Here is a 27,492-nt window from a genome sequence, read left to right as displayed (position 1 = left end):
CTTATAAAAACATTCCGTGGTTTTCCGTTGTTGAAGACGTAATAATAGCAAAAAGTAAGTAACTATATTGAAGTAAACAGCAGTAGAAACTACAATGGGTAATAGCGTGAATTGTTGCGGTCAATTAATTGATTCCACATAATGTTAAGGTATTCTTTTACTAGCTAGGTTATCCTTTTAGCGGATTCTGACCTCGTTTTATTACTGTATGGCGTTTATTAATATTTTTGGTAATGGCGGAAATGACGCCTCTGAAATATTTTTTTGTTTATATACACACTTCCCGAAAACTATTGGTATGAGACGAAAACTGGGGTATCTACGTCACTCGTAATAAATTTTGTTTTTGAAAATATGTTTAGCTTTTTTTTTTCTTTTAGGTTTTTCAAAAAAAAAAATTTTTAATTTAATTTTACTAATTTATCTTGTACATCAAAGTTTACAAATTACTAATTAATTATAAAATTAATATGTACTATATTTTTTCTTGCTTAATGTGGTTTTATATATTTCAACACCGCATTATGATATAGGTAATCTCTTTGTAGAGTTTTTTTGGTATTTCATTGCACGTCCTTGTTTTTTGTCTGTAAATGTCCTTGTTGTATAATATTGTTTGAAAAGTATTTTGGTAACATGTCGTTTATTGTTTTATGAATAAATATAATCACGTTCAAGGTCAGCATCTGTTTCACTGCTAGCCAATGTCGTTCCTCTAACATTTTAGTTACTTTTGAAACTTTCAATTATCATTCGCACTGACCTATTTTGGAGAATTTGCTCATTTTACTTATTTTGCTCTCTGTCGTTACACAAGAAAATAATTGTTGAGCAGTAGTTAAAATGTGGAGCAATAATGGAGTTTTCTGGCAACTAAGGGATTAAAAAAACTTCTGGAGCCGAGTTAACGCTTGGATCCATTATAAACAACTGATAGTTAACCCCTACCGACGGTTTTTGTTTTTAAAATTGGATCTAAAAAATACAAACTTCAGATTCGATTTACTCGAAAACGAAAGCTCAAATCAATGTATCATAAAATCGACCTAAAATAATGTGTATATGCAGATTCGCCATGTTTATGTTTGTACAACTAGTTTCCGGACACCGTGTATTAATATTATTATGTGCTATTAAAGGCATTCTTAATCTGGAGGTCGCGGGTTCGAATCCCGGCGTGCGCCATTTAATTTAATTTAATTAAATTATTTTAATATAAAATAATGTATAGTATACTTCCTTCACGCTCTGTATAGGTATATTCGCAGTATCGCCACAGTGTACCACCGTTCAGAATTGAAACATTTCTTGAATTAGTCAACGAATTATTTTCTGCAATATAATATTTAGCACAAACAAACTACACTCGAAGAATCCCGAGTTGAAGATACTCTCAATATCGCCTTGCTGAAATTTCACTTTTCAGAATCGAAATTTTGCTTGAAATGATCTTAACTGTGTTTAGTGACCAGATCTGAATAGCCAGGTACTTTCCATCTTCCTCTCTCCATCTATTTCACCTCCCCACTACATTCAGCTTCACATCATACTCCCACCGGAGATGCAATATTCTCTATTAAAAAATAAGTATACGTGCTAAATGGTGGATAAGATTAATAAATTAACGAGTTTAAGAAATACATCTTCAGGGTAAACTTAAAAGAATTCATATTCTGCTCTTTCACAGATGGCGCTAATTTAATTATTTTAAGAAAAAAACATAATAATTTACACAAATGAAAGAATATCTTTGTTTTAAACCACTTTATTACATTTATATACGTCGACCGGTTTCGGTTGAACTCAACCTTCATCAGGACAGTACAAATATAAACTGTACTAAATATAATCAGTTTATATTTGTACTGTCCTGATGAAGGTTGAGTTCAACCGAAACCGGTCGACGTATATAAATGTAATAAAGTGGTTTAAAACAAAGATATTCTTTCATTTGTGTAATAATGTCAAGCCACAAAGTGTTTGCTTCCTTCGATAACATAATAATTTGTTTGCGACCCTACATTCATACGCAACATAAATAATTCTGTCCAATTCTTGGTTCTCAATTCATCTTCAAGATGTTGGTGGATGTTCCAAACTATTTCGAACTAATTTGAACCATTATCCAATAATACCTACATTCCAAAGGTATCTTGCTCAATGATTCGCCTGTATGTGAATAGATAGGGCAACATTTATTTTTATTGATTATCTTCTACAGGTAGAGGTAATTGAAAGTTTGTACGGCAATATATCGATGCATACTGATTAAATGCTATCGATTGGTTGATTTTAAAGATAACAGTATTGTCTATGATACTAATCAATAAATTGAATCAAATCTTGATGTTTTGTTTTTGTGTGACGTTCTCATATTTTGTAAATCGAGTAGCATAATAAGTAAAATTATAAATCTTATCACTGAGTTATAGTTAGCTTTCTGTCATAATTATTTTTCCAAAAACATGAATTGTTTGTTTGCGCTTCCAAAAAAACTCAATTCTTTCAAGAAAAGCATGCAAATACAATATTGAATTGAATCACCGATCCAATATTGTATTCGGATGCCTTTCTTGAAAGAATTGATTTTGTATACGGACAAAAATATTTATTCATATTCATAGAGGGTTTTAAGGGACTTTACTTGACTTACTTTAAATAGTGGCTACTGAAATTATTTGAAGTAAAAAATGTATTTGATATTTTGGTCTTCGGTGAATTATGTTTTTTTTTAATTGTTTTTTTTTCAAACAATTAATTTTAAACATTTGTACACTTGAGGCGGTTTTGTACAAAAAAGGCGCTATACAAATCATCGAAATATTATTATTAAAAAAAACTTCCACATGTCAGCACTGGGCAGTTTAGTAACTGCTCAACCCCTTAACCCGACTCTAAGGTCGGGTTCGTTCACAGAATTTGAACAATTCATCAAATTTCGTCGTTAGTTTTCAAGTTCTGTTATTATATCATTATGGACGAGTTGCTTCATAGAGCTGAAATAATAACAGAACTTGAAAATGAATTTTGAAATTTGATGCACTGTTCAAATTCTGTAAAACAACCCGTTCTAACTGGCCAATACCTATAGATTTTTTGTGTTTGGATTTGAAAAAAAAATGATGAAATGTTTATCGGAGACCAAAATCTCATTTACATTTTTTTACTCCAAATAATGTCAGGAAAATTAATTGGTTAAACGTCTCCTAACACAAACAGAGCATAACTTGCAAAAAGTACTTATCCTAAAATAATTAAAATAGCGCCATCTATGAAAGAGCAGATTATGAATTATTTGGAGTATACCGTTGAAATGAAGTATTGTTTTTGATAATTATGCATACTAAGTAATGAAAAGTGATGAAAAATAAACTAGGTTAAATAGTCTACATATCTAAGTATTTAAATTAGTTTTTGTTTCATCACTAAATTTATTCATATTTTCCTAACTTTATAGCACTTTTTATATGTGTGTTGAATTGTCATTTTGATGAGTTTTTTTTTTTGACCGCGGCCGGAATACTAAATATTTACCGAAGTTGATAATACTTAATATTTTTTTAATCAATGAGTTGATACAAATCTGGACCGTTCTCTTTATCCTTTATCTAAGTTTTAGATAATGGAATCTATATCGTGATAAATGAACGTTATTTTAATGAATTAACCAGTTAATTTTTTTTACAAAACGTACGAAATAATGCAGCACGGTTTTCATTGAAATTCAAGGTTATTTCTTTGTGTGTTATACCATAACAATGCCTTTGATACCTTGAAAACAAACAACCATAGTGGTATTAGCATTAACCATGTGTGACTTGCAGGTGTTCACTCCATAGCATAGTGGTTATGGTAATCGATATTGGATACGGAAGCCGGAAATTCACTGTGAGCTCTGGCAACGTGAAATTCGCTCAGATTTTTATGTCTAATTTCCGAATCAACTCAAATGTTTTCAGCTCGATACGTAATTTACATCATGAGCTGTACAACTTTGAACTTTGTTGTCAGTTTACTGTTTAGTGAGAAGGAATCACATTCGAAACAAACATAATATACTTTTCTCTTTATGTACCTCTCTACAGGTATGCTCCAAACTTCCCTTAGTGGCGCGCTTTGTTCGCTTGAAAGCTCTGGCATCATGAAATTTGCACAGATTTTGAATCCTGGATTTTTTAGATCAACGCAACAATTTTCAGCTCTATACTTCATTTCCATCATGTGATGTTCTACCCTTCAGGGTAGTCAGCCGTGGACTTCTTGCCACAGACTTCCAACACTCCTTGGATGGAAGATACCTCTTTCAGTAATAAATAGGTTACTTGTTATTAACTGGTTTATTTAGAATATCGCGTGTACAATATAACCGCGTTGGTCAACCTTTATTGGTACTAGCTAGATTCGGTCTGCCAGAGGGATTCCAAATGAAACCTAACCTGAAGCTGAGACGCCCTCTGTCGTCGGAGGCTAAAACTAAGAGCACTGCCATCTGTGTCTAAAAGCCCGAAGCTTTATACACAACATCTTCCCCCTGCTAACTAGAAACCTGTCTACGATATTTCATTGTTACAGTATTATTTTTAAAATCACGAATCTATACAATCGCAAACAGATGTCACTAAAATCAATATTATTAAAATCAAGAACTAAATATTTGAAAATATATCATTACACACAAAATTAAATAATTCATTAAGCACTGACTCTACTCCAAAAAGATGTTGACTCTATAAGTAGCTGATTCTTTCCCTGGAGGTCATTTCAAAGACGTCTGGGACGAAGTCGTCCCGCCCATGGTGCTGGTTCATTTTGTGGTGGGCTTCTGTTTCTCCCTGGAGACCTGAAATCAAGAGAACTCCGGTTAAAATCTCTCAAAAGGAGTGACGTGTCAACCTCATCTGCCCAGCATTTCGTCATATCAGACGCGAAAGGTTCACTCTCTGCCTCTTCCTCTCAATGCTGCGGACATCCTCTCAGTTGATCAATATGCCTTTTCCACGACATCTGTGTCCCCACAATTTTAATAATATACAGTTTTTTTCCCAGTCTTTTTTCAACAATTCCTTTTGCCCAAGAACATTTATTCACTTGTCTGAAGTCTCTCGCTAAACACTTCTGACCTATCTGAAAACTTCTACAAACAACCCCACCGAAATTCCTAAACTGATTTTCTTGACCTTTATTAATATTCGCATTCGCTAAATTCTCTGTCGAGGTTGCTACGTTTCCTTCAAAACTTTTAGGTAAAAGGCTACTAAAGGTTGATTTTAATCTCCTACCAAACATTAGCACTGAGGGTTCAATTCCAGTTGTGGAATGTGGAATATTTCTATAATCACTTAAAAATTCATATAATCTATCTTTATAATTTGACTTAAATACGTTATTAACAAGAATTTTCTTTAAAAAATTCTTCACTGTTTTTACCGAGTTTTCTGCCTGCCCATTGCTTTGGGGATGACGCACTGGCGTTGTTAAAAACTCAATATTATTATACTCTAAGAAATCTTTGAACTCCTGACTAGTAAAAACGGTTCCATTATCAGTTACAATACAGTCCGGGTACCCAAAATTTGAAAAAATTCTCTTCAACTCATTAATCGTATGACTTGAGTCTGCTTTCGGTATTTCCACGCAATCTACCCATTTTGAGAAAGCGTCGCAAATAACTAAAAACATTTTCCCCGAAATTGGCCCACAATAATCCAGATGCAGCCTCTTCCATGCTGATCCTGAATTAGGCCAGACTGATAAATGACTCTTAGGTGGTAACGGCCTAACTGCTGCACAATCTTTGCAACTTTGAACGATTTTCTCTAAGTCCTTGTTCATTGACGGCCACCAAAAATAACCTTTGGCTAATCCCTTCATTTTTACAATGCCCAAATGCGATCTGTGTAACAAATCTAAAACTATATTCTGAAGCGAACTTGGAATTATAATTCTATGTTGCCAAAACAAACAATCATTTTCAATAGATAATTCATTCCTTTTCATCCAGAATTTCCATAAAAAACTATTGCGATTTACCCACTTGGGCCAATCTCTACGAAGATGCCCTAAAATTCCTTGAATTTCTGGGTCTGAGCCTGTCGCTGCGACTATACGCTTTACATCTAAGTGTTCACACTTTTCTATATAGCCTATGAAATCGGAACCTAGATCGTCTTCCGATTTTTTCTCTGAGTTTTCCAACGGCAAACGCGATAAATAATCCGCATGATTATTAGCGATTTCTAACCCAAAAATATCCATGAAATCTCTACCTACAATTAGATCTGAACCTCCCGCAACAATTATAAATGTAACATTATTGTTTTTATTTTTGAACTTCACGTCAAAAATAACTTTGCCAATAACTTTCAAAGGATTCCCTGCGTACCCAGTAATGATACGGTTATCCGCCAATAATTTTAATGAACCAAAATGACGCTTAAAGATTTCTTCCTGCATTACACTTAACGAAGATCCCGAATCGACCATCGCTCTAAAATGCTTGTCGTTAATTATAATGTCTGCTGTGAACGGTTTTATTGAAGCTATCACATGATTATTACAACAAAAATCCTCAACAATTGGATTTACACTATTTGAAAAGTTATTATTCACACAATATTTTTGCAGATGACCTACTTCATTGCATTTGTAGCATCTCGCATTGCGAAATTTGCATGAATTAGTACAATGACCCGTTTTCTTGCAAATTCGGCACTGGGTTTTCGCACCCGATGGTACTGTATACGTCGGTTTGTTTACAGATGAACTCGCGGCAAACTTTTGTTTATTGCCCTTAGAAAAATGCCTACTGCTAGTATTCTTACTGATGATGTTAACCTCTGATTTAACTGAATTATTTGGAACGTCTAAAACTGACATACTATTAGCTATTTCCTCTAGTTCGCTAAGTGACAATTTCAGCCCTTCCAAGTAAATCTTGTCTTTAATGCGACCCGGTAATAATCCAATGGCAAACATATCTACTAAATTTTTCTCCAACCTAGCTTCAAACTCACAATAAGTTGACAAAGACCGTAATCTAACCCCAAAATCTTTAATGGATTCGCCCGCCTCTTGTCTTGCTGAAAAAAATACTTCGCGTTCTTTGAATACTGAACGCTTTTTACTACAATGTTTTTCAAGAAGTGCCCATAATTTTTCAAACGAAACGTCCGTAACTCTAAGTGGAAAACACAAATTTATCAACAAAGAGAGTGTATCCGGCTCCAAAAGATTTAACAGAAACGCCCTTTTTTTATCCGCGTTAATCTCATCATTTATAACGAAAAACTGTTCTAGACGAAGCTTGAACACGAACCAATCTCCCTCGAGATGATTAAAACTCGGAATTCTTCCCGATTCCATATCTACACGAAGCACAGACCACAATAAAAACACACAAGAAAAAAAACAAAACCCGGAACAATAACCTCCAACAAAAAAAACAACTACTTAACTCAGGAACTTTTCTCTGCGCCGCCAATCTTCCAGAAATTCCTTCAAAAGTTGTTATTATCCACCGCTCGCCTTGGCAATAGATAGATGCTGCAAACACCGCACGTCCTGGCAATGTTTTATTGTTCCAAATTAGCTCCACCGCTCGCCTTGGCAATGGATTATTTCCCTTTGTTAAAATGGTCCTCTGGTAAATTGCCTCTTAATTCCTAGAACAGAAAACGTCGATCCTAGGCCTCCACGGCCCTGGATAACCAATCTTGTCTCCCTTCTCCACGAAGGAAAACACAATTGGAAGTCACCCCGTGACTTAGCCCTCACGTTCCCGGTTGACAAAATTTTGCTGCCGTGTGACAACAAAAAAAAATTCTCCAGTTATCCTTCGACTGCGCCAGCTGTTATGTTCTACCCTTCAGGGTAGTCAGCCGTGGACTTCTTGCCACAGACTTCCAACACTCCTTGGATGGAAGATACCTCTTTCAGTAATAAATAGGTTACTTGTTATTAACTGGTTTATTTAGAATATCGCGTGTACAATATAACCGCGTTGGTCAACCTTTATCGGTCCTAGCTAGATTCGGTCTGCCAGAGGGATTCCAAATGAAACCTAACCTGAAGCTGAGACTCCCTCTGTCGTCGGAGGCTAGAACTAAGAGCACTGCCATCTGTGTCTAAAAGCCCGAAGCTTTATACACAACACATCATGAGCTATGAAGCTTTCAAATTTACATTACACGGTTATTTTTAAAGGACTATTCTTTTCTTTTTCAATGTGTTTGAATTGGAATTAGAGTTAGTTCAATTTTATTGTAAAAACTCAGAAGAAGCCGGGTAATCATTTTTATTTTATACATGTATCCCCCCTTTATTATTACCACGGCGTTTGTATACTTTAAACGACCTTAAACCAGGTTTACGGTCTTCTTTACCACACCAACATTAAACCGAGATACAAACATCTAATTAGTAATACTACGTATCTGTCTACAATAATCTAGTCATACATTGATATGATTCCAATGTAATTATAATTGATTATTATGTCATAATTATGTCATCACTAATAATTTTAATTGCGATAAGAATTACTTATTACAATACACCTACACTTAGGACGGGTTGTTTCACAGAAATTCGAATGTAACATTGTTATCTAATTGCCATTCATCGTTACATTTTATTTGAATACATTTGAAAGGTCCCCGTTAAATGCAGATTCTAGATGCGTTTCAGAATCCTACCAAATTGAAACAAGTTGACAAGCTTAACAACATGATACTTGTCCTCTTCTGCTGATCACAATTTGTTTAAAAACTGATACTGATTTAGAATCGGCAGATATCGGGAACCTTTCAACTGTCAAAAATTCAAAATGGCGCTGACTGGCATTGTCACACGTGAATTTCTGCGAAACAACTGGGCCTTACCGTGGATTGATTTTATTCGTAATTTTTTGAAAATGATTTTTCCCTGTGATCAGAATATACGTAGTTACTTAACCCTTAAATGCATACTTTTTTTTTATTTTTTTTATATTTACTCCACACAGGAGGCCCTGAAGAAAATAATTTCCCTCAGGGCCTATGTCATCTTTGGGGATGCTGTGTGGAGGGTCTTTTTGTGGAGAGGAAGGAGTGAACATGGGTCTTGAAGAGTCCCATGTTGTAGGAGGGAGGAAACACAGAGGCCGGCAGTTCGTTCCACAGCCGAGCTGTTGAACTTAAGAACGAATCATAGAAGCGACCCGTTCTCATGTGACAAGTGTCAACTGTGTACAAATGTTGGGCGCGCGTTTGGCGTGTATCCCGACTACGCACCGGTGCCGAAGGGATCAATGACGCTAGTTCCTCAGAGCATCTTCCATTGTTGCTATTGTTTACTGTTGGAAAACTGCAACATACCGTTCAAACCACCTTTAACTCTTTGGTGTATACTTAATGCATGCCGTTTTAGAATTATCAAGTTCACGGTAATATATTTTATCGAGTGGCATCACCTTTTTTTTTCTTTCGCGAATTTCAAATGTCACTTTTTCTTTAACAAAGTGAAGATTCTCGAAAATTGGTTGGATGTTAGAATTACAGTTTTATTTTGCTGTTATTATTTTGATTTTCTTAGGTAAGTAGATACAATAATACAATACTTATATGTAATAACTCGTATTTTTACGGTACACTTATTAGTTTTGAGAATTTTTTTAGGTTTTTTATTTATTTTTTCATACGTAAATTATTCATATTAATTTTTATTAAATACATGGTGTTGTAAACCTGCAACAATTTTTTTTAATCAAATATCATTAAAAAATTACAAAAAAATTAAATTCTTTATATTTCCTTGCATATGCATGTAAATATCAACAAAATATATTTTTTTCCAGAAAAATAAATAAATCATGCATTTAAGGGTTAATATTCGAAGGGAATTCATTGTCTGTTACCATTAGTTTAAAATCTGTGTAATTTAATTACATTATGTTCTTTTTAATGAATATTTGAGTCCCCGCAAACCACCCAATTTCTACCGATTTATAACACGTTTCTCTTTAAGTTTTTAAGATGTTTATACTATCTTAAAAAATGTTATATTTGAAGATAATTACTATAAATTTGTTATGTCGAAACGTTAATTATATGAAATTTCCTCGATAGAAAAAAATCGCAAAGTAAGCTCCGAAAATGATTTAAAACACATTTTTTCTGTTATTTAATATGTAATAGGCATGAAAGAAAATCACAGTGTATCTTTAAATTCAACCAAAACATTTTTCGAGAGATTTTTGCTCTATTTCAAACGAGTCGTATTTTATTAAATATTTTCACCATTTACGCTTAATTATTATCGTTTTTTAATATTAGCGCGCTCCCTCTAACATTCGTATTTACATATTTCCTTTTCAGACCATCTTTGAACGCTTACTACGGGACCTTAATAAATTAAAACAATATTTATATTGTTTATTTATTTATTAATTTTATTTATTTATTTTACCTCTATTTAAGAAAAACTTTTTTAGCACACTGAATTCGCCCACATAACACATACAACCACACACAGACACACATGCACACGTACACACACACACACAAACACTCACACACATCTCTCTCATTCCCCAGCACACTAATTTAACTTAACTTAAAAATGTAACTTAACCGTAAAATGTATAATATACCTCATATGCATATATGTCAGCGACATGTCATTGGTACCAATTATTGTACTATCTTTTATAATTTTGTAACTATTGTCATCTATGTAATTATGTACTGTTTGTTTCTGCAATAAACAAAATATAAATATAATATTAGTATGTCTACACAAACTACACATCTGCTGCCAGAGGCGCTGCTAGTATCCGACATTAGGGATGTAATGAAATGTGTTACAACAGAAGCAGATATTATGTTTTTATTTATTTTACGGATGCGGAAGCGTTTTGTAATTGGTGTTTAAATTCAACGAAGGCTGGTGGAATATAACACTTTTATGTATTTATTATATGTATTTTAATTTCAATCTTTAAGTAATTTTACCGCTTTTTAATTGGTGGTAAGCGAGAGAAAAAACGTGCGAAACGATATACACGTGATAAAACGAGGTTTTGCTCGAGTTTCTCATTTTAATTAATTCCGATGAATTCATAACTATAATATATTTTTTCTTAGACCGATACCCACGGATGTTAAGTTATTTATATTTAAGATTAATAAAAACAGTACCATAGCATTAAAATATATTACGCAAAGCGGTTTGAAAATTTTATAAAGCATTTTTAAACCATAAAATTAGCGGTAACACCAGATTTTATTTATCTAGACGGTGAATTAGTAACATTCTGAAGTATAAATTTAGAAACATCTTAGGTTTTAGTAATACATTTATCAGAAATAATTAATATAAATCCCCCGGAAAAAACAATTTTCTAGGCCTAATACACCGCTTAATACAAATTTCTAAGCTTAATACACCGACTAATACAATTTTCTACGCCTCATACACTGTCTAATACAATTTTATAGGCCTAATACATAGTTAAATACGATTTTCTAGTTTTTTGTATTTCTTTGGCATTCACTATGTAACAATTTCTAGACATTTTTTGTTTTTTTAATGAGTTTTATTATTCACAATGTACATTTGTTACTTATAAATTTTATTAATTAGCGACCGGTTTCGACACGTTCGTGTCATTAACTAGCTATTTTAAAACTAAATTTTTAAGTGCAGAAATATGGGGTTTTATTTAGTTTGATTATTTGGTGGGAGGGGATTTGAGGGAGGGGGGGGGGGGATATACACTTTAGAGTGTAATGATTGTAGCTCACAGTATGTAGGTATGACTACTAGAAATTTCAAAACCAGAATTAGGGAACACGAACTATGTTTAAAAAATAATAATTTCTCCGAGTTCGCTAATCATTTGATAGAGACAGGCCATAGCTTCAACCGGGATAAAACTAAGTTTAAACATTCTAAAATTAATAAATATTTTAATTTGTGCGCATTAGAAACATTAGAAATCAACAAAAAAATTAATTCAAACATTAATATAGTTAATAAAATAATCGCACCTTGCAAATCACCTCTATTGACAATGTTCCCCGTTATGTTGACTCCTCCCTCCGTTTCCCTCTCAACCCCCTATAATAAAATAAATAAAAATAAAACCCCATATTTCTGCGCTTAAAAATTTAGTTTTAAAATAGCTAGTTAATGACACGAACGTGTCGAAACCGGTCGCTAATTAATAAAATTTACTTTTTTTAATTTAAAATTAAACAATAACTTTGTAAACATCACTTATAGGTAAATACTTAATGTCGACCGGGTTTCACTACAACCGTAGCTTCATCAGGACTGTATAATACTGAAGAAATAAAATTTACGATTTTCTAGGCCTAATACACCGTTTAATACACCAGGGCCTTAGGTACGTCGTTAATATTCCGACTTTATTTTAGGGTGTCGTCTTGAGTACTTATACGAAAACAAATCAAGTAACCCAGGTGCTGGCTGGCTCCTGCTGGCCACCGCGACCCGCTCCCGGCGCCTTCGCCCCTCCACTCTTGCTAAGGAAATCACCCTAGAAAGTTCTGTTAATATTTGCAGAAGCTAAAGGCTGAAATTGCAAGCTTTCTGAACATCCCCATTTGCGGAAACAGTTTTTCGTTACGTCGCTATCCGGCGAACCCGACGCTTCAGACCAATCTGCCACAAGCTTAATTAGAACTTAGAACCGACCAGAATAAAAATACTGCAATGTCCCCATTTAATTATCGAACGACCTTATCGGATAATATACGTTATCATTATTATTGTGGTAATTCGCTATTATCTTAACCAAATTTTATTTATTTATTGACAAAAAAGCTTATCACTGGAGTTCATAGCGTTCGTGGTATCAGATTTTTACATATATAAATTATATTTTTGCCAACCTAAACATACAAATTTCGGTTTTCGGTTCATGGGTAAGTAATGAATATGGTATTCCCACGTAATGCATAAAATTATTCAAGTTCAATGAACTTTTAATTTTTGAAATTGGAACTGATATCAAAAATCATATCAGACAAGTGATAATATAGGTACTTATCGAAATTATTTGATTTTTATATAAATGTGTATTTTTATTCCGAGATTGATGAAATTTTTGCACACCTGACCTTCAAAACAAAAGGAAGGTCACTATCTACACGACATTTCGAAAGATCACCCCTATCCTCCTTACCCACCCCTTAAAGCAAGGCTGCCCAACCTTTTTAGCAGTTGGGCGAAATTGACGATTTTGAATCACTGGCGGGCCACTGAATACCTGACGGTTCCTATTTCCATGGGGGGGGGGGGGGGGTTGTTACGGAGCTGAGAAAAAATTCCGCACACCCGAACATCATATGTGATACCCCACAGCAATTTTTCGAATTCCATGGGGGGGGGGGGTGGCTACAGGATTCCATTTCGACGCAAAAAATATTATGTTGAAAACCGGTGTATTTTTGTTTCAAAAGTAAGTTCAACAGGTTAGATTTTTTCGTCGCTGTTTCTCGTTCTGAGCCTAAATAGCGATAAATCGCCGTCGTTGGCAACACTGGTGACCGCGCGCAAGCTGCATCGTTTGTTTTACCGCGGGCCCGCGACACTTTTTCAAATTGGCGGATTGGCGGGTTTTTTGAAAATGTTTCACGCGGGCCACTTATAATTCGTTCGCGGGCCACATTGTGGCCCGCGGGCCTGGGGTTGGGCAGCCTTGCCTTAAAGCATTGTTCCCCAACTGTCTAAAGAGGGTCACTTCTTATTTCTTGATAAGTAAAAACTTTATAAACACGGCATAACACCCCAAAAACAAATAACAAAAAGTATTTTAGTGATCCAAACATTGGAATATAATTTTTCTATTAAAAATTCAACTGTATTCATGTGAATTCAAGTAATCATGTCAGAATGTTCTAGTTTCCAAAGATAATAACAGTAATCGTAATCCTAACCTAACCTAGTTTATCAAGCTGACGGTTGTCCATGACGTACAAACCTACATAGAATTAAGCGCACGTGCACCTTGATCTAAACATGACATTCAATTCCAGTTCTACGATGATAATGTATGGTTCTGCTGGTTCCATGATAACTCAACACAGTGACAATTCAACATACCTTTAAAAAGTGATATAAAGTCATTAGAAACGATGAAAAAAAAATTAAATCTAACCTAACCTAACCTACATAACCCAGTTAATAAATTTTTTGTTTCATCACTTTCCGTGACTTATCATTTTGATGATTTATCCGGTCACCGGTTCTGCCGTTGCCGCTGAAAACTCCGTCGTTACCCATTCTTTGGGGTTTCACGCAATGGCAAATCTGCTATTGCTTCGTTCCTTTCCCGCTCGCAAATTTATTCGCGTCATTACATGCGTCGTTTATGAGAAAGAGAGAGAGAGAGAGAGATATAGGACAACTTATATAAGTATATCTATTATAAGTGTGTAGATAACAGATCTCAGCGTCTTTTAAAACATCAATAAGATCATCAGCTACATAGAATATTTTCGTAATAAGTAATAAGTAACACTAATAAATAACTTAACTATTTTTTACATAATTATGTTTTTGTAAATTGTTCCGTTTTAACAAAAAACATTTTTACATATTTTTGTATATACAGGGCGTTAGGTTATAAATATCAAATGAATCAATTGTCTTTATTGTAAGAAGTGCGTCAACGAATTTTTTTAAAGATAACCCTTATCTTTCAACAAGGCAAAGATTTTCGAGTATTACCTATTAAATCATTTATATAACCACGATGACACGATGTTTATGATAATTTGTTAACATCCGAACCATAATCTGTTCACAGAGAAATTTTCGTTTTCTTAAATGTACCTACTTTTTATGTGAACACCGGAATAGAGTCACAACTGCTCCAAACCAATATGACCAATGTTACCAAACACGGCTAAAGCCATTTCAAGCAAAGTTTCTATACTGATTTGGTTTTTCACCCAGTCGATAGGTACCTACTGATAATAGGAAGGTATTTTATCTACTTACGAAACGTAATGTGCGTACAATTTTGATCTTTATTTCAAGTCTCTAGTACTTGGGACGATTCATTTCACGTTCTACCTCCGATTGGCAACCTAACCTAACTTACCTAACCTAAATACCAACAAGCCATTTTCCCGCATGTGTACGCAGATAGGAACAACCGCCACACAATTTATTCTGTCTTGGCACGCACTACTTGCTTCATTCTAATTCATGCATCTTCTCGTACGTGATCTTCTGCTTGATCGTGCAATGTCCTCCTGGGGCGTCCCCGACTTCTTCTTCCATTCACTTACACGTCATCTATTCTCCTTATACTTATTTATTCGTCCATTCACCCTGCATAAGTTCATTTCGCGCACATCAACGTATATAACGTTGCATTCGAATACGTGTGTGTTTTTATATACCTATATTATGGTGACCGGATAACTCATCAAAATGAAAATTCAACACACCTATAAAAAATTTTATAAAGTAAAGTAAACAAAAACTAGGTTAAACAGTTACATATGTAACTTCATAGATGCACGCACAGATGGCAGTGCATAGAGCTTGCGTGGAAGTCCGCAAGATGGAGCCAGTGGCCAGTAGTCGCCAGGGCCAGTGGGAAGGCTCCCAGAGAAACTTACTGTTTCAGATTCCAATCAGCCAGCTTCTAGTTAGGTCGACTATCGAGTCACCATTATAATACGCGGAGTAATAATAAATCCCTGATTAATGTAAAAGAACCTATTATTTATAAACTCCTTCCAAGACCAGTTGGAGTTTTTTTTTCATCATATTTCGTAACTTTATAACACTTTTTATAGGTATGTTGGATTGTCATTTTGATGAGTCATCATGGAACCATTTATCAAACATTAAAAACATGCTTTTAAATCCTAAAACAATATCTTTTCAACCGTATCACGTAACAGCTATCGTGTCATTCAATTGATCGCCGACCACACTAGCGCCATCTGCTTCGAACTTTTTGAACTACCTGCGTTTAGCATGCCATAATTACACTGTTTTTATGTTTTAATTGGAGTTTCAATAAAATAAATAACGTTGCATATACCAATTTAATCAAAACGGATCGACATGTTTCAAAACCAATGGTTTCTTCACCAGGATAAACGTTTAGGTAGGCGACACACTACGCCATACGCTACGCATCGTGGCTTGTTCTATTTCAGCATCTCTCGCCATACACTACCAATGCGAATGTACGAATATATAAATAGGTCAAGCTACGAAAATATAGCGCGCTTATATATACGCAATATATACTGCAAAGCAAATAATAGAATTCTACAAGAAACGAAAAACTATCGTATACGGGTGCTTCTTAGACCTAAGTAAAGCCTTCGACAGGGTCTGTCATAAAACATTATGGGATAAATTGAAAGCTAGGAATATACCTACCTTATTTATAAACATCCTATCCCGATGGCACTCCCATCAGGAAAATGTTGTACGGTGGGCAAGTACATACTCCCAGCCGATATATTTGCGGTCAGGAGTAAGGCAAGGAGGGTGTATGTCCCCTATTCTATTTAATGTATACATGGACGAGTTATCAAGTCGCCTGGATATCAGAGCGGGCTGTCGTGTTAACGGTATATGTATGAATCATATAAGCTACGCGGACGACATGATCCTCCTAGCTCCGTCGATCAAGGGATTAAGATTACTATATAGGTATATATTTATTGTTATTAAGTTTAATTTGTAGAACTCCATTTTATTTTTTATTTTTTATATATTCAATAATATTATTATTGGGTTTATAAAAACAGTTTATTTTTAAACAAGTTCTGCTGTGTAATTATTATTACGCGTGACAGACGTGAGTATTATTACGCGTGACAAAAAAAAAAAAAAAAAAAAAAAAAATTAAGATTACTCCTACAAATTTGTGAAGAATATAGAAAACAGCATAATATGATGTACAACCCGAAGAAGACGGAATTGATTGCGTTCCACCACGGAAAAAGTCAAGATACAAGTAAGATGCTCCCCGTATACCTTAACGAGGCAAAAATAAATACATGTTCGAACGCGAAATACTTGGGGCACATTATTAATCAAGACCTATCGGACGATGGCGATATCGAACGACAAAGGAGAAGCCTAAGCATAGTTTCTAACATGATTGCCCGCAGATTTTTCAAATGCAGCAATACCGTTAAAAAAATACTGTTCAACGCATTCTGTACTGGCCTGTATACGTGTGAGACATGGTGTCACTACCGAACTTGCTCGATGGAACGACTCCGAATTCAATATAATGACGCCTGTAGAATAATATTTGGATACCGAAGATACAGCAGCGCATCGACAATGTTCACGGAACTAGGACTGAATGGATTTGCCGGCCTGATGAGACACCGGGTCACTGGAGCCAGGATGCGGCTAATGGCCTCCGCCAACACGTTGGTGACCGCAGCCTACCAGCACCAAGCGCCACTCCTGAGTGAGCGCTGGGCCCAAGCGCACTCAAGACCACACCCTGCATAGTTTTCCTTATTTGATAATTTATTATATCTATTGTACAAAAAAAAAGTATATCTATATGGGACGCGTGGGACTGCACTAACCTCCCCACATCCTGGAATAAAATATTATTATTATTATTATTATAGCGTTGTCTGTCACAGGCTTTATACATTTTATCTGGCGAAGAAACCGTTGGTTTTGAAACATGTCGATCTTTTTTTGATTAAATAGTGTTAACAAAGTTATTTATTTTATCCATATTAAAATGAGGCCACAAAGTGAATTTTCAATTATTAAAGAAATTTTTAATTTGATTATTTTTAATCTAGTTCTAGTAAACGGACTATATTTGGTATTTCAAGCGACCGTTGATTTCTATACAAGAAATCACACATAAGTCTTCATACGTCATACTAATTATCAATCGTTGTCTATCCATGGCTTCGTGAACGAACTTTCTTCCTAACTTCTTCGACTCTCATCGATCTAATTATATGTTTTATTACAACATTTTGTTTGAGATATAGTGCAAAATAATATGCGTGTATATACACAAGTCAATAAAAGTGATTAAAATAATATCGACAAAGAAATAGCTAATTTTGATGTGTTTTTCTTTAAGAAGGATTTTAAAAATATGTTGTGATCATTATCATTATCTGTGATATTTTATTTATTTATTTAAACATTGTAAATCAGTTATTATTGAGTGATAAAGTCAACAAGAAAGTGTATAAGTAGTTTTAAATGTGTTATTATCAAATAATAATACTTGTTGTTAATAGTGAATAATGATTATAAGTTCAAAATGAGCAAAACGGTGAAATATGAATTGCTGCTGGATTTCGACGGTGATTCGGGGTAAGATTATTATTATTTTTTAAAAATATTATTTATATGTTGTTTTCTGTGAATTAGTCCACAGTATTTAATAAAATCTATATTTTAAATATTTGTGTGTAAAATAAACTAAATTGCGTGAACACCTCGCCAGGAGAACCTATGCTTAGGTATCCACGTGGTAGGTGCTGAGGTATTCAGGTTAGGTGCGGTATTTCTGCATATTAGATATAAAATTACTACAAAAAATAACAATTCTTTGTTTCGCAAAACTGCGACTCTACTGTATCAGTTCGTGTTGCTGGAATAAGCCCTACTCAACACACCCGAAGGAACAGTCCCAAACTATTATAACTATAATTAACTATTAATGCATCCGCTAAACTTGATAGACAGTATACCTCAATGCTAAAACCTGGACTTCTTGAACATAAGAAATGCCCAGATTAGATTATACGATAAAAAGGAACTCACCCATCGCAGTTGGGGCCTGTCTGCTAGATTCTGGATGCACTTGAAATATTAATATTAAATTATTATTCCACAGTTGTGGTTATGTTATACGTCAATCCTCCCCGTCTGAGATACTATTTTATACTTAGCTCCATAAATAAACCAATCACTAGATCGATATCTTCAGGCTTTTTGTATGAAACAAATTGTTCCCTAACAACCATAGATATGCCAATATACATATAGATAGTACAATTCTCATTCGGAGCCTACTTATTATACTGTACACCAATGAAAAACTCTTAAAGTCTATTCCATAGACTTTCAGAGTTTTTCATTGGTGGATATAGTAAGGCAATCATATGACGTCACAATATTTCGGTTCCAATTTTCGATCGTAGTTATACCCTCCTGTACTGAGTTCTGCAGATCTATACAATTATCTTAATATATATAATACGGACCGGTCAGGGGCTGAGTTGGCATTGCGTCTGGGTCCCACCCAGGTATTGTCAATTCAATTTTTCGGCTGGCTGAGTCCTCCATCACTACACAGTAACATTTTCCACATACTGTAGTGGTTACAGTGGGAGATTTTCAAATATGTCAGGTTAGGTTAAGTTAGTTAAAGTTTGTCTTTAAAAAAAATTGAAATTAAATTTAATAAAAATGCGGAAAAACCCTACACGGTGCATATTTTTCAAATTGGTAAACATAGTAGTTTATTTTGACACCACTAAATTGATATTGTAGACGCAGAACTAACAGTGGTTGATGTTTGTATTCATACTTCGTCAGGGTTGTATAATTTTAAATGTTATTATTAGGTAGGTACATTTGCAGCCACAATGAAAAATCCGTAAAAGAGAAAAATGATCAGCGTATCAAATATTGTGATAAAATACTCATCCTTGTGTACATTTAAAAATTTTATTTTTGCCCTCGCCGGGAATTGAGCCTGTGACCTTGACCTCTGGGACCGAACCAAAGAGCTTACCGCTATGTGACGGAGGTCGCTTGATAATAATATTATGAATTGATGAGCGCGAGCATAGCGAAGTCATATTTTAACTCGGCCGTTTTACATTCGCCTGTCTGTAACTTTATGGTTCAAGCTAATTCTGAGTAGGTTGCTAATTTTAAAGAAGATTATTTGTTCAAATGTGAAATCTTCGTGTTTATTTGGAATTTCTTATCCACATTTTTTTTTCAATATTATGGTACCTATCGGTCTGAAGAATGTTTAAAAAAAGCATTATCATTGAGATATTTCTTTGGATAAATAAATTAAGTTTAATGAAATTACTGAGATTGAAAATATGATTCATTTTAATAAGAAATTAAGAAAGTATGTCTGCCTCAAATATTGATGTTTTGTTTGTGATTGAATATACTTAAACTAAAAGTGTTAATTAATATTGTCAATTTTTGTGAATACAATATGCCTCTAAAATTATTAACGCACACGAAAATGTGATATTCTTAAACTTAATTTAAAAGAACTTAAAGTAAATAAATAAATTAAATAAAACACAAATTATGTAATTATTTTTTTCAAATGACAAATGCTACTGCATTAAATAAATACACGTTTTATAATTAAGTAGATAGGTATTTAAATACCTTCTTACACACCTTAAGAAATCAGAGCAAATTTTGTTTTTGATTTACTATATATGAAAAAAATTTGAATTGTACTTTTTTGGACGCGAGGTCTAGATACTAACTGTTCAAAGAACTACTGGTGGTAATTTCCATTTAATTATCATTTTAACATTTACTTCATTCAGTCGTCAGTATTTTCATTATCATATAATAGCTATCTAGTTATATAATATATTATCTATCTAGGTATTAAGAGTACAAGTAAAAAAAAAACATTTTTATATCTGAGACAAAATCTTCAAGTGGTATTAAAATAAAAATCACAAAAATATATTTCAACCCGCCTCACAAAAATTTATAATAATTCAACTGAATATATTATTTGATTGGTGTTAAAAGTATAAGTCAATTTATACCTTTAGGATTATTTTTGTCTTCATGACTATTTAGGTACTAAAGTAAGCTGTTAAAAAATCCAATAAAAGTAATCACAGTTTGTAAATTTGAAATTACACTCCGGAAAGGTTGCTGTTTTTGATTTGTACTCTTTATGCTTTGCATATTATATATGCAATGTATTTAAAGAATATAATTCTGAAATTAACAAGTATTGTTTAAGTTAATAAAAATATCATATTTTTGATAGGGTAGTGAAGCTATCTTTCCCATTTTTTTGTGATTTACATAGCTAGTTTTTTTTGTCAAAAATGTGGTCGCTAGTGTGGAGGGACTGATTTATTCATGCGTTGGAATACATTTCAAGGTACCTAATTAATCAATGATAATGCGAAGCCATTAAAATATAATACACTTGGAATCAGTAGTCAATAGCGAATGGACACGTATTCAGATTTCTAAGCATGATTTGTTGTAATTACATGTTAGGATATGTACATAATACAAACATTCATTAAGTGTGAATAGGTTTTCAAATATGTAATTAACCACATTATTCACAAGTGACTTTAAAATGTAGTACGTAAATAACATAAATTTCTTCGTAGGAAGCTATCAGTTATCACTTTGTGGTTTGACATCATACACAAAAATAAGATTAAGCATTATAACTAGCGACTGAACGAAATTAGGTTTTCAGCCGAAACCAAAACCTAATTTCACCTTCTGTTCTAGTTTCGGCCGAAACCAAAACATAATTTCGCCTTCTGTTCTAGTTTCGGCCGAAATCTAAACCTAATTTCGCCTTCTGTTCTAGTTTCGGCCGAAACCTAAACATAATTTCGCCTTCTGTTCTAGTTTTAGCCGAAACCTAAACCTAATTTCGCATTTTCTTCCAGTTTCGGCCGAAGCCTAAACCGAAACTCCGAATCTTCGCAAAAATCTGTCTCTACCCCGACATTAGCATTTTTTATCGTTAAACTTGTAAATGTTCTATATGATATAGTGTTAAATAAAACGCGAAATCAAATACATATAAGGCATCAATTTAATGAATAAATTCGTTTACTTTCTGTGCTTTTTGTTTCGTTGTTACGTAACAGTTCTACAAAACAAAGAATTTAATGTACGCTATTGGAACTGACTTTAACTTAAGTTAATTATAAAATTACAAAATTTTTTAGAACTACTAACCATAGAAAACAAATCAGTATAGTATCTACTACTCATAGTTATACAATAATAGCAAAACAATAACTATTTAAACTTCGGCTGAGCCGAATATTATTGGCCGTAACCGAAATTTCAGTCGGTCATCTCTGAATAGTATAAAATAAAGACGCTTTTCATTTAGGAAATTTCTTCCGGAAGGTCTATTATTATTTAAATCATGTATATTATGTTTACAGAAAGTAGAAAAGTCGATGTTTTGTAATCAAGTCATAAACATATATTTTCGGGTGCTTACATTCCTAATGCTGGCTAAACCTTATGAGATGTATCAAAATAATATAACACGAACTTGAATATCTTAAAAAGGCCTACAGAAAAGTTCGCGATGGCATATGTCTATCTCCTAAGGATAACCCCTAGCAACGCCGGGTACATGTCAGGTAGTTATTAATAACATGATATCCTTTTGTCTGAAGAAACTACTGTGAGCTCTGCCGTCTTGAATTTGAACCACATATATAAGAATATATAGACTAGAAATTAAAGATGAGGGGTAAAATCAACTGTTGAAGAACGAAGGGGGTAAAGCTGACTGTGATTCGTCAATAAATCAATCTGACAGTATATAGGCATCTCGCATTATAATATCACCATTTAGTTCTTAAAAGTAAAATCTGCTTTTGAATGAATACACATTTTTACATGGGAGCGCAAATTACTCGCCACGTTATGAACAAATTTGCGAAGTCCAAATTCGGCAAAATAAATTTCTTCTATTTTCAGAGTCGAATATTTCGTTTACGTATTTAGTTACGACATTTTTATAAATGTTCATAATTTACTTCCCAGCAACCAACCAGCTTTGTGTTTCGCGTCCAGACGTATTTCGATGTGATAGTATATGTTTCTACAACTGATCCATATTATACGATGTGAATATGCTTAATAAAGTAAAATAATGCTTATATATGGAATGTAATACGACAAATGGGTTTATTCTCTTTTTCACATCTATTTTTACAAGTTTTCATACCACAAGCCACCATTGTGCCGTGTTATTTCGTAAAATGAACCGATGATGCCTCGACCATAGTTCGCACAAGAATGATGACGTCACGTTTTCAAATTTCACTTGAGGTCATACGCGAGCCCAGCCGGCTCCAATGGAACCGGTATGGGGAGTGGGGATAATACGCTTTTAATCACTTAGGGCAGGTCTACTAATATTCATATGTCTATGATTTGAACCGATTTTTCTGTCTAAAATTTTAGATTTTAGGCCGACGCAACTATATTCAGCTTGTCATCTCATTTATATCATCGCAGGATTAACGCAAGGCACCAAATTATTGTTGTTGTATATTTTTCAATAATTCAATATAAAATTTACTGAAATATAGCGAAAGGGGAGGTAATTACTAGTAAATAATGACATGAAATTACTTGAAGACTATATTTTTATACTTGACACAGACGGTTTCCTATTCCACGAACCTTGACTGACGAAGCGACAAGTAATAATTAATCTAACCCTTTCAGAGCGATCTTTGATGTTAAGTTATCTTTATAGAGCGTTGCTTAACCTTCTATTTTTGTAGATTTGTAGAAGTTTTAACAACTTCGTTACTGATAACACCTCGATGGTAAAGTTGAACTAATTACTTTTCTCCGCAGGGGAGGCCTAGGCAGACCCAGGTCTTAAGGTCAGCTTGTAACTCCACCCAACTTTTTGAAAAATTATTTTTCTCAAGTATACTCGTCTGTTGTTGACTGTTGACATGATCTATCTGATTTACTCGATTGTGTGATGTCTTGCAAGAGGGTATCGGGCTTCTTCCACTACTTGCGCGTAATTATACCGAGTGCTCAAATACTTTTTTGTCATTATTAAATACCGAATTGTGACCCCCAAAATGGATTCTGTGCCCCAATTAAATTAACTACACAGGAGGCCCTGAGGAAAAACATTCCCGCAGGGCCTATGTCATCTTTGGGGTGCTATGTGGATGGTATTTTTTAGGGAAAGGAGGTTCTGGGAAAGGAAAAGGTATGACGGGTGGGTAGGAATCTGGTGGTCAATGAATCCGGGAGTGATGGACGAATGAATCCATCCCTCCCAATGCGGCTCTAGGCGATGGGTCGAGAGAGTCGGGTTGGATAAGTCAAAAGGTCTCCCTCAACCGGTCTCTCCTGATCCGGCCCGTCACGCAGTAGGCGGGCATGCGCATCCGCTGCCGAGACCTAGACAAACCTCGCCCCGTGAACCCGGGCACCCCTACTAAGTCACCAAATGTAGCAAAACACATAGGACAGGGGTGTTTGTTATTCAATAAATAATTCCCGAGGCGGCGGTGCCCTCCTCCCAAATTGAGCAATATACGCTTTATCGTATATTGCAGTGGTTTAAAATTTAGTTTTGGCCAAGCATCGTAAGGAACTCTAGAATTACGGTAAATTAATTTTGTGTCTTTTACGATTTTTTAGTAAAAACAACTGATTTGAGTTTTTGACACAGTTTTTCCGTAACGAACGGCAAAAAAATGAGTTTTATTTTATTTACTCGCTTATAACAATATGTATACATCCTCCTAATTCGTATTAATATTTCCTAAATGTCAATCTAAATGTTTGTTTTATTGAAATACCATCCACATTACAATACGAACATCGGTAAATTTGCGCTGCTTTGGGAATACATGGAGGAAACGCTGTTTAGCCCGATTTTGCGATAAATTTTACTTTCTTTTGGTGATCATGGCGCAATATTATGTAACTATGTAAAGTGATTTGTGATAACTGTATAATGTAAATAAATAAATACAATTAATGGAAACATAAATCATCATTAATAAAGTAAACACAATGATAAACGAAAAACATTACCTGTGATAATGAAAATTAAAAAAAAAACCGTTCTGTAACGAACAGCGGGGTTAATAGTTAACCTTCTAATTTTAATTTTTCTAATGCGCATTTGGTAAATTGGCTGAGGAAAAGTAGAAAATATATGCGTCCGAAAATATGTTCTTATGAAGTAGATATGAATGTTGTGTTTAGTTAGTTTTATGTGAGAATTGGAATGAGGAGTTTGCTTGCTGAAACAGTTTCGCGTGAATGAGTGTTTTCTAGTAGGTAATTATACTAATATCTTCCGAGGTTCGAGGCAGATTTATGTGGAATTCCATCCTATCACTGCTGAAAAATGGCGTAATAGCATTCAATAATTAGTAGAATATTAATTCAATATTTCTGATATTAAAAATTTGATAAAAATAAAAACACTACTGAACTACAATTTTGACCACAAAATCAAATTATCAAACAAACACAAACTATCATTGACATACTAGTTAGACAAGCGTACAAAAATTACATAAGAATTCTGACGGTAACTACAAGCTTTGGACAGACACCACAAATACCAGGCAATAAAAGCATTCAACAATATTACACTCGACTCAAAAAATTAGGAAAATAAACAAAAAATCACAAACTAACTTAAGATATGGATTAAAGACCAAAAAATAATTTATTACAAAAAAATTATCTTAAAAGAACAAATACAATATACCTACATAGTACACATATTATACACAACCGGTATAATTAATACATATTAATTATATACATATTGCTTGGTTTTTATTACTGCATTAATTATTTTATTTTTATAAATTTACTTTATTTATTTTATCATATTTATTTCTTAATGTGTCATTTAAATTCGTTTAATTTAACATATATCAATACATTTCAATCCATTTCATTTACAAACACAAAATTTCAAATAAGATTGTAAAACGTGGGCCTCCTAGATCACAAGGCCGTGACACTCTTTCAAAGCAGCCTCCTAACTCGTATGGGATTTTACAAAAATTGTCGTTGTAATTTATTTTCTTCAATTTATTCTTATTTATTAAAACATCTTAAAATGTTTTAGTTAATTTAAAAAAATAAATAAAAATACATTTTTAGGAGGTTCTCATACAAGTTAGGAGGCTGATTTGATTCAGTGTCCCGGCCTTGTGACCTAGGAGGTTTTGGTAAAGCACCATTGAGGCTAACATTACCAAATAATACTTTATAAAAAAAATTCTGATAATGTTTCAATAAATAAATAAATGTTGACCATACGTTGCCAATTAGAACACGTGCAATATTAATGTTCTTATTTCTTGTGAAATTAATTAGTTTCCTTATATTTATATTGCAATAACTACCAACTTTTACCCGCAACCTTCGGACCATAAGTCAACGCTCTAACACATTCACCACGGAGATCGTTATAAAATAAATAATTATTAGTATAATGGAGCATTACTAAGACGCTTATTTGGCAAACGATTTTATTACCTACAAAAAATATTATATGTGTCATGCACCTATATCAAGTCCGTGTTATCATTTTATGTAATTGAATTATGATTATTGTTTAGCATGTTAGTTGTAATATCCTTGATATTAGTGTAAGAGCTCACCCATAGATGGCACTAGATTAGTAATCAGGTTACCCATAGATGGCATTTAGCTGTCGAGTATCGTAGAGACCGAGGGCATCTCTCTAATCTTATAAAATAAAGTCGCTATCCGAATCTTTGTGCGCTTAGTTCTTCTAAACTACGCGACGGATTGTGATAAGGTTTTCACCATCATTTAGAGAATTCCTTTCGGAAGGTTTTTGTGTATAATACATGTATATTATATTTATAGAAAGTAGAGAAAAAAATTGTAATTATGTAAAAAAAATATTATCGGTCGCTTACATTGTTAACGCTGGCTAAACCTTATGAGATACATTAAAATAATGTACTACGAAATTTTATATCTTAAAAAGGCCTACAGAAAAGTCCTTGGTGGTATATGTCTATCTCCTAAGGTAACCCCCCAGCATAAATAATAAAAAAACCCATAAGTGTCGGGATCCGTATTATTCCAACGGCCTATCAGAGCCCACATGAAAAAAAAAATTATTCCTGATTTATTAAAAATCCTGTTAAAAACGTGATGGCGAGCCATTTCCTAGTAAAATATTAGTACAGAATATATCGGGATACGTTTTCATGCTGCTGCGCTTATTCTGATAAATATAATGACGAAATGCTACAATATTATAATTTATATGAACACGTGTTCCGACATTCGTGTTTTAGTGATAGCTTGTTATTAAACCTGTCCATTTATTCGTTATGGCCTTCAGTCCTGGTTTTAATAGGAATACGAATAATTTAACCAAATATTTGATAAATTAACAATATTTTATGTCACCAAGTTTTCTCCGTACATTGTCAATATATCACGTTATATATAGTTCAACGTGTTTTGTTGAGCCGAAGTTTTATTTTATTTATTTATTGATACATTACTCTACAGTACTTTACATTTCAATTCAGCAATGTTGGCCTCACTGGGTTGTTCACCCGTGTTGAGGCCCCCATTTTAAAAATATACGAGTTTATACATTTAAACAAAAAACAACATTAAAATAAAGATAAATTTACATCAAAAATAAAGATTAGAAATCAAAATCCAAATTCTCAC

At 33.8% G+C, this 27,492-nt stretch overlaps 1 protein-coding gene across 3 annotated transcripts in view; it reads left to right on the top strand.

Moving 5' to 3' along the window:
- The window catches only part of ATP7 (copper-transporting ATPase 1), a 91,060-nt gene that overhangs the window by 18,863 nt on the left and 44,705 nt on the right, over positions 1–27,492 (top strand). The window contains exon 2 of one of the 3 annotated variants that reach the window (XM_089648457.1): positions 18,110–18,348. The exons of 1 other annotated variant lie outside the window; for it this stretch is intronic. In XM_089648457.1, coding sequence (XP_089504583.1) covers positions 18,296–18,348 — 53 coding nt within the window. In that variant the 5' untranslated portion in view covers positions 18,110–18,295. The remainder of the gene's footprint in view (positions 1–18,109; positions 18,349–27,492) is intronic. One more of the 3 variants, XM_089648456.1, reaches the window with a different exon arrangement.

This window comes from Hesperophylax consimilis, chromosome 27 (assembly GCF_061612785.1).
Source record: "Hesperophylax consimilis isolate HC1 chromosome 27, BYU_Hcon_1.0, whole genome shotgun sequence".
Taxonomy (NCBI): Eukaryota; Metazoa; Arthropoda; class Insecta; order Trichoptera; family Limnephilidae; genus Hesperophylax; species Hesperophylax consimilis.
This window is presented reverse-complemented; position numbering and strand designations above follow the sequence as displayed.